Genomic DNA, 9728 nt, shown 5'->3' with positions numbered 1-9728 from the left:
TTGTTTTTGTTTTGTTTTTGTTTTTGTTGTTCTCTTGTTACAAGCATCTTTGCCAAGTCTTTTTCTAACATATGATTCTGCTTAAACATTAAAAAAAATATATAGAAAAAGAGCATGTTTGGAAATTTAACCAAGATCAGTTCACAAATGAGTTTAAATCAAAAATGAACTAAACAGTGTTAATAGTGGAAATTGTCCTTGCAAAGACAGCAGTTTGGAGATAAGATGGGGTGGGGTGGGAGGCTCATTGAATCATCTCTCATGAAGAGGGTCATTTGTAAAGCCTGACATGACTCCAGATGATGTATTTACATCCTGACATGACTCCAGATGATGTATTTATATCCTGCCATGACTCCAGATGATGTATTTGCATCCTGGCATGACTCCAGATGGTGTATTTATGTATTTATATCCTGCCATGACTCCAGATGATGTATTTATATCCTGCCATGACTCCAGATGATGTATTTATATCCTGCCATGACTCAAGATGATGTATTTATATCCTGCCATGACTCCAGATGATGTATTTACATCCTGACATGACTCCAGATGATGTATTTACATCCTGACATGACTCCAGATGATGTATTTATGTATTTATATCCTGCCATGACTCTCAAGATGATGTATTTATATCCTGCCATGACTCCAGATGATGTATTTACATCCTGACATGACTCCAGATGATGTATTTACATCCTGACATGACTCCAGATGATGTATTTATGTATTTATATCCTGACATGACTCCAGATGATGTATTTACATCCTGACATGACTCCAGATGATGTATTTATGTATTTATATCCTGACATGACTCCAGATGATGTATTTACATCCTGACATGACTCCAGATGATGTATTTATATCCTGACAACCATGTGCTGTTTGCTGCAGCTACGTGGACAAGTTTGTCTTGCCGGACTCGTGGCTGGATCACGGGAAGCGGATCCTGATGCTGCGTGACCGATTGGTCCACAGTGACGGCAGGGACAGCACCAGGCACACATGGCTTGCTGCCCTCTCTAGACAGTCAGGGTCATCCGGGGAAGGCAGGTCTCCCACAGGAAATGACTCAAAGGTCAGTTTTCACGGCGCGTGCGTGAGCAGTGGATTTTTGTTGCGAACTGCCTTTCATGTCCCTCTCTTTTTATCTCTTTTTTTTTTTCTTTTTCTTTTTTTCCTTTGCTTTGCTTTCCATAGCATTGTTCAGTAAAACCTGTCTTTACCATGAAAGAATGTTTGCCGATTTGCACCATCTTGTTGAGTTCTTTGACTGAGTTAGTCTACCACTTCTTGACATACCCTGACAACCTTTCTCTTTGTCCAGGTATGTGCTGACGATGTGAGCTTTGCCGAGTTCCTGCACTACGCTCTGCTGGTCAACCACGACGCTCACTGGTCGCCCGTGCATCTCACGTGCAATCCGTGCGTGTTCCGGCCTCAGCTGATGGGCAAGTTCGAGACGTTCTCACGGGACGCCAGCTACGTGCTGCACACGAGCGGCCTTGGTGACCTGCTGCCAGACCTCAGCCACTCCGGCCACGTGAGGGACGAGATCCAGCTGCTGGTGGACTATCACTTCCGGTTGTGGGAGCACCGCTGGGAACTGCAGGCCTGTCTGGACCAAGTCAGTGTGGCCCACAGACTGTGGCGAAGTTTTCAACTCAACGGCTACTTGCCACAAACGTCAGTGTTCCCTCGGGAAATGTTGACGCGTCGGTTAAATCACGTCCCCCTTCTGGCGGCACGTGACCTCTTCACGCGCTATGTTATTTCCGTCTCGTCTGCTTGGCCGCTCAATCATTCCGAGTGGTTGAACTTGAGGCGAACTACTATGGCGGAGGCCTATAGGAGTGTACCACAGTACTTGCTGCACTTGGTACAAGACCGATTTCGCCTTGATTTTCAACTCTTTCAATATGATTCAGCCCCTCGAGATTTTTTTCGGCAGTGCTAGAAAAGTGAGTGAATGACATTATTTGCACCGTTGCAAAGAACTAGACTTATAAATGGTTTTGTTTTTCAAATGAACCGACTAAATAAAAAAAGGGTTTTTTTTCGTCTATGTCTGTCTTACTATATATTTGTATAATTGTGCATGTCTTTTTTTTGTCACAACAGATTTCTCTGTGTGAAATTCGGGCTGCTCTCCCCAGGGAGAGTGCGTCGCTACACTGAGAGCGACACCTTTTTTTCTGCCTGCAGTTTTTATTTGTTTTTCCTTTCAAAGTGGATTTTTCGACAGAATTTTTCAGGGACAACCCTTCTGTTGCCGTGAGTTCTTTTGCGTGCTCTAAGTGCATGCTGCACACGGGACCTCGGTTTATCGTCTCATCCGAATGACCAGGGTCCAGACCACCACTCAAGGTCCAGTAGAGGGGAGAAAACGCTGGCGACTGTGCCTTTATTTCTATTTCTGTCTGTAAGTCTGCCTGTCCGTCAGTCTGTCTGTCTGTCTGTCTGTCTGTCTCTCTCTCTCTCTCTCTGTTTTTGTAGTCTTTCCCTCTTTCTCATCATTGCGTGTGGGATGTGGGGTGTGGGGGTGTGGATGATACTGATGCTGTGAAGATCCAGTATGATTTTGTTACATCGAATAAAAGGGCTATACTCTATGTTCAGTTCAGTGGAAAAACCCAAGGACAGAAAAACGACACGGCTTTTAGTCTGCACCAGAGGGAATAGTCTGCTAGGCTCGTACAACAAGGAGATGAAAACATGGAGTTCCAGATACAGCGTGGTGCTCCCCCAGGCCGAGTCCCACACACACCGGGCAGCACAAGGGCCTGGCCTCTCTGCCCCTACCCGCCTGTCACAGGAAGACCATCACAGTTCTGTGTGGACCTGGATGACGACGACATCACACCTCACACCTTACACCCCCCCCCCCTCCTCCTCCCTCAAAGCCAGTTCCCCAGTTGTGCTGTTCAGGTGGCGGTGTTCTCTCGTTGGGTTATTGATAGGCTGACAGGCGTTCATTGTCTACAGCAATGACCAGCCATGTCCATAACTGCTTCACACACACACACACACACACACACACACACACACATACACAAAGGAGAGGGGGTAGGGAGGGAGGGAGACATACAGACAGACAGAGAACAATCAATATTTGGGCGTACTCCTCTCCGCCCCCCCCCCCCAACCCCCCCACCCCCCCAACCCCGCCCTCTCTCTCTCTCTCTCTCTCTGTGTGTGTGACAAGCTTAGAACTGGAGCATGTTATGTTCAGTTGGATCAATCAAAGGCTTTCATAATTCTTTATGTAGCTTGATTCTGACTTGTTTCCCGATGTGTGCCGAGAGACACGGCACCTTTTGATAATAATGACAATGATAATAACAACAATAATGATAACAATGTGTATTAGTATAGCGCCGTTTCTGTTTAAGAGCTCTGGGCGCTTTAGATGAAAGGAAAAGTTACAAATTACATGAACAACTCATGCAAGTCTCTCTTTCTCTGTCCTTCCTACCCCCACCATCCTGGTGCATCTACAAGGTCCACATGGGTTTTTTCACAGTGTGCCTTGTTTTTCTTTGTGCTTCCTCAAAACTATCAGCGCACAGTGGCATACCATATGAATGATATCTTTGCATTCCACGAACTGACACGAATGATCATAAGCATGTCATACATGACTCCGCTAAAATTGTATATAAAGAACCCAACCCTCCCTTTTCCGCCTCTTCTCCCTACCACCACTTGACCATGGTGTTCACATTCCACCACTCGACCATGGTGTTCACATTCCAACACTCGACCATGGTGTTCACATTCCAACACTTGACCATGGTGTTCACATTCCACCACTTGACCATGGTGTTCACATTCCAACACTCGACCATGGTGTTCACATTCCAACACTTGACCATGGTGTTCACATTCCACCACTTGACCATGGTGTTCACATTCCACCACTTGACCATGGTGTTCACATTCCACCACTTTAACCCTATACAAGGCGATAGCTCAGGGTCTTTTTGCACATGTCTCAAAACTAATTCTTCGTATTCCATACCCATGGTTTTCTTTTCCTGCATTGAGCAAACTACCACAAATATTGTGATACAGATTCGAAAACATTCTTTGTGTTTTTATCATGTTTTTATTCATGCCATAAAACTGCCTGTTACTGTATCTGGGTCGTCTGCGGAGCGTAAGCCGTGGCCTTTGAATTCATTTGCAAGTCCAAGAGATGCTGGTCACAAAAATGAATACGGCAAAGGCTGCCTGTTCCTGTCATCACCATGGACGTTTTTCAGCCTGGTCAGCTGCAGCTGATATGTAACAGTTGGGTGTTTAGAAATATCTTTTGTCACACACACACACACACACACACACACACACACACACACACACACACACACACACACACACACACACACAGGGAGAGAGAGAGAGAGAGAGAGAGAGAGAGAGAGAGAGAGTTCCTATCTGAATTAAAATATTGAAATGATTGTTATTAATCAGTATGCCCGATAAAAGTGCTAAATTTTATAATTAGAAATAAGATGTAACAGTAACCTGACTTTTGAAATATGCTTGTATCGAACTGTATTGTATTGTACTGTATTGTTTTGTATTACTCATTTGTCACAACAGATTTCTTTGTGTGAGAATCGGGCCGCGTCGCCACAGTGTAATGCCACACTATTTTTTACCTGCCTGCTGTGTGTTTGTTCTGTTGAAGGGAAGTTTCTCAAAGTGGATTTTCTACAGAATGTTGCCAGCGACAACCTTTTTTTTGAACCGTGGGTTCTTTCACGAGCACTAAATGCATGCTACCCACGGGCTCCCGGTTTATCGTCTCACCCGAAACGTGCACACCATTGCTGGAGGTCTGGCGGAGCGGGATGAAATGCTGGCTACAGTGGAATTCCAACCCGTGTGCTCAGATTCTCTCGCATCTTAGGCGGATGCGTTACCTGTAGGCATTTAATTGCGAGAGAGAGAGAGAGAGTGTGTGTGTGTGTGTGTGTGTGTGTGGCTGTCTGTCTGTTTGTCTATCTGTCTGTCTCCGTGTTGTTGTTTTACTTTTTAGGCCTTTGGGAAAATGGAGTTCACATTCATGAAGATACTGGGTACAATTAATGAACACATTCATTCCCGATTGCTTCTTTCCTAACATTATGCTTTGAACACAAACTTACCGAGTCTAAAAATTACACCCTCGCTGTTGGTAGACAGCAGCAGTGCTAGCTTGAATAATGAAGGATGTTTATAATATTCAACAGATATAAGTTTACTTCGCAAGTCAGTGCTTCAGACAAACTAACAAAAAATGCAGTTCAGTTTCTGGAATATTTGAACAAAAGGGCGACATTTCGATGCACATTTGCCATACGGGAATTAATTTTAAAAGTGTGAACGTAACGACAGAGTACCAATTCTGAGTCTTGTGTGTAATTTACGAACATTAATTACATGAAAATACGGGCGTAATGACAATGTAGGACAATACGTTGAATAGACATTATAAGATGTATGTGTTTCGAGGGCGGAATACCAGTCTTGTGCACAAGAATCAATGAGGCGCTTTTTAAACTGCGTGATGAACACCATCACATTTCCCACACCGACCTTCCCACACAATTCCAAAACCAAACATGTAAAGAGATTTCAAATTTTACATGCCCATGTTGAATTATTCTGTCTCTGTGAAGTCAAAAGTGGTACAAGCATTTTCATGGTATCTGGAATTCCAACAATACGTAACCACAATTTTACACATTTCGAAAACATGGTTCCTTAAAGAGGAGACCTGCCTAATTCTCCGGCTAACATACATAAAACGCTTCAAATGGATTCTCTCAATGACATCATGTTTGTTCCTTATAACCCATATATCTGCGCCATAGGTTAGAATTGGCTTAATCTGAAAGTCTAACAATTTGAAAAAATATTTCTGCTGAATGCTCTCCAGTTTACCAAAGTGATTCAACTAGAGCTGTAACACCCTCCCTGGCATGGTCAGATATGGTTTATAAAGTGGGTTGGAAGGACAGTAACGTCGAGAGAATAATACCAACGTATTTATACACACTGACAGTTACTAACTCATCACTCCCATGTGACTATCTTTCATTCTCAGCCAGACATTCCAGAAACCAAATTTCTCGTTTCTCATTACCAGAAACAACAGCATTGTACATGCTTTCACCTGAAAAACGAAACACTCAATTAACTTTCGCAGCGCGCGCGTTCGCGCGCGCGTGTGTGTGTGTGTGTGTGTATGTGTCTGTGCATGTGTGTGTGTGTGTGTGTGTGTGTGTGTGTCTGTGTGTCTGTGTGTGTGTGTCTGTGTCTGTGTATGTGTGTGTGTGTGTGTGTGTGTGTGTGTGTTTGTATGTCTGTGTGTGTGTGTGTGTGTGTGTGTGTGTGTGTGTGTGTGTGTGTGTGTGTTCTGACCCATACGTCCAGTCCATGGAGTGGATGCTCAACTGGATAAAATGTGTGTCCAGGATCACTGATTTGTAAGATTGTGGTATATGACATAGGAACTAAAAACCTCTCTCTCTCTCTCTCTCTCTCTCTCTCTCTCTCATACACACACATGCGCACGCACACGTGTACACACACACACACAAATACACACACACAAACACATACACACGCACGCACGTGTACACACACGCACACATAGAAACACACACACACACACACACACACACACACACACACACACACACATGTCCGTACCATGTACAATTTATCTTCATCGTGTAGCGCACAGGAGATTGGGCAGACAGACAGGGACAGAGACAGGGACAGATAGTGAGAAAGAGAGACAGACAGTGACAAATAGTGAGAAAGAGAGACAGAGACAGACAGGGACAGATAGTGAGAAAGAGAGACAGACAGTGACAAATAGTGAGAAAGAGAGACAGAGACAGACAGGGACAGATAGTGAGAAAGAGAGACAGACAGTGACAAATAGTGAGAAAGAGAGACAGAGACAGACAGGGACAGATAGTGAGAAAGAGAGACAGACAGTGACAAATAGTGAGAAAGAGAGACAGAGACAGACAGTGACAAATAGTGAGAAAGAGAGACAGACACAGACAGGGACAGATAGTGAGAAAGAGACAGAGACAGACATTGACAGATAGTGAGAAAGAGACAGAGACATACAGGGACAGATAGTGAGAAAGAGACAGAGACAGACAGTGGCAGATAGTGAGAAAGAGACAGAGACAAACAGGGACAGATAGTGAAAAAGAGAGACAGAGACAGACAGTGACAGATAGTGAAAAAGAGAGACAGAGACAGACAGTGACAGATAGTGAGAAAGAGAGACAGACAGTGGCAGATAGTGAGAAAGTAATAGAGACAGTGACAGATAGTGAAAGCGATAGACAGACAGTAACAGATAGTGAGAAAGAGAGACAGAGACAGACAGTAACAAATAGTGAGAAAAAGACAGAGACAGACAGGGACAGATAGTGAGAAAGAGAGACAGAGACAGACAGTGACAGATAGTGAGAAAGAGAGACATAGACAGACAGGGACAGATAGTGAGAAAGAGAGACAGACAGTGACAGATAGTGAGAAAGAGAGACAGAGACAGACAGGGACAGATAGTGAGAAAGAGAGACAGAGACAGACAGTGACAGATAGTGAGAAAGAGAGACAGACAGACACACAGGGACAGATAGTGAGAAAGAGAGACAGACAGTGACAGATAGTGAGAAAGAGACAGAGACAGACAGTGACAGATAGAGAGAAAGAGAGACAGAGACAGACAGGGAAAGATAGTGAGAAAGAGATAGAGACAGACAGTAACAGATAGTGAGAAAGGGATAGAAACAGTGACAGATACTAAGAAAGAGAGGCAGAAACAGACAGTGACAGATAGTGATAAAGAGGTAGAGACAGACAGTGACAGATAGTGAGAAAGAGATAGAGGCAGACAGTGACAGATACAAAGAAAGAGAGACATAGACAGACAGGGACAGATAGTGCGAAAGAGATAGAGACAGACAGTGACAGATAGTGAGAAAGACACAGAGACAGATAGTGATAAACGGTGAGAAAGAGATAGAGACAGACAGTGACAGATACAAAAAAGAGAGACCGACAGTGACAGATAGTGAGAAAGAGAGACAGAGACGGACAGGAACAGATAGTGAGAAAGAGAGACAGAGACGGACAGGAACAGATAGTGAGAAAGAGAGACAGAGACGGACAGGAACAGATAGTGAGAAAGAGAGACAGAGATGGACAGGAACAGATAGTGAGAAGAAAGAGAGACAGAGACGGACAGGAACAGATAGTGAGAAAGAGAGACAGAGACGGACAGGAACAGATAGTGAGAAAGAGAGACAGAGACGGACAGGAACAGATAGTGAGAAAGATATAGAGACAGACAGTGACAGATACTAAGAAAGAGAGACCGAGACAGACAGTGACAGATAGTGAGAAAGAGAGACAGAGACAGACAGGGACAGATAGTGAGAAAGAGAGACAGAGACAGACAGGGACAGATAGCGAGAAAGAGATAGAGACAGACGGTGACAGATAGTGAGAAAGAGAGACAGAGACAGACAGGGACAGATAGTGAGAAGGAGATGCAGAAACAGACAGTGACAGATAGTGAGAAAAAGAGACAGTGACAGATAATGAGAAAGAGATAGAGACAGACAGTGACAGATAGTGAGAAAGAGAGACAGAGACAGACAGTGACAGATAATGAGAAAGACACAGAGACAGTGACAGATAGTGAAAGACAGACAGACAGTGACAGATAGTGAGAAAGAGATAGAAACACACAGGGACAGATAGTGAGAAAGAGATAGAAACAGACAGTGACAAATAGTGTTAAAGAGATACAGACAGACAGTGACAGATAGTGAGAAATAGATAGAGACAGACAGTGAGAAAGAGAGACAGAGACAGACAGTGACAGATAATGAGAAAGAGATAGAGACAGACAGTGACATATAGTGAGAAAGGGACAGAGATAGAGACAGACAGTGACAGACAGTGAGAAAGAGATAGAGACAGTGACAGATAGTGAGAAAGAGATAGAGACAGACAGTGACAGATAGTGAGAAAGAGATAGAGACAGACAGTGACAGATAGTGAGAAAGAGATAGAGACAGACAGACAAGGACAGACGGAGAAAGAGATAGAGACACTCAGGGACAGATAGTGAGAAAGAGATAGAGACAGACAGGGACAGACAGTGAGAAAGAGATACAGACGACAGACAAGGACAGACAGAGAAAGAGACAGGCAGTGAGAGAAACACAGACAGGGCTACAGTAAGAAAGAGACAGACGGACAGATTTGATAGACAGTGAGATAGAGACAGGCGGGGACAGATAGTGAGACGGAGATAGAGACCGACAGGAAGAGAGGGAGGAAAGGAGAAAGGGAGTGGGGTTGGGGCGGGGGGGACAGGGGAGATAGAGCGAGTCAAGTGCTGTTTTGCCGATCAGTCATGCTCATCGCTATATTTGCTGGGAACTGTGTATTCCCCAGCCATGGACCTGCATACTAAACCTATCCATGTCAGTGTCACCCGGCCACATTGCAGTCTGCAGTGTGTCCCAGGCTGACACCACCTCTCACATCACCGGCTGGCACCAACTCTAATTGGCACCAGCTCTCACATCACCGGCTGGCACCAACTCTAATTGGCACCAGCTCTCACATCACCGGCTAGCACCAGCTCTAATTGACACCAGCTCTCACATCACCGGCTAGCACCAGCT

General features: G+C 44.5%; 1 protein-coding gene across 1 annotated transcript in view; it reads left to right on the top strand.

Moving 5' to 3' along the window:
• The window catches only part of LOC143288831 (carbohydrate sulfotransferase 10-like), a 51553-nt gene extending 49583 nt beyond the window's left edge, over positions 1-1970 (top strand). Inside the window, exons 5-6 of the mRNA XM_076597476.1 lie at positions 904-1087; positions 1337-1970. Coding sequence (XP_076453591.1) covers positions 904-1087; positions 1337-1966 — 814 coding nt within the window. The 3' untranslated portion in view covers positions 1967-1970. The remainder of the gene's footprint in view (positions 1-903; positions 1088-1336) is intronic.
• Positions 1971-9728: the final 7758 nt, after the last annotated feature.

Source organism: Babylonia areolata, chromosome 13 (genome assembly GCF_041734735.1).
Source record: "Babylonia areolata isolate BAREFJ2019XMU chromosome 13, ASM4173473v1, whole genome shotgun sequence".
Lineage (NCBI taxonomy): Eukaryota > Metazoa > Mollusca > Gastropoda > Neogastropoda > Buccinidae > Babylonia > Babylonia areolata.
Note: the sequence above shows the minus strand (reverse complement) of the source record. Positions and strands in the feature narration are given on the sequence as shown.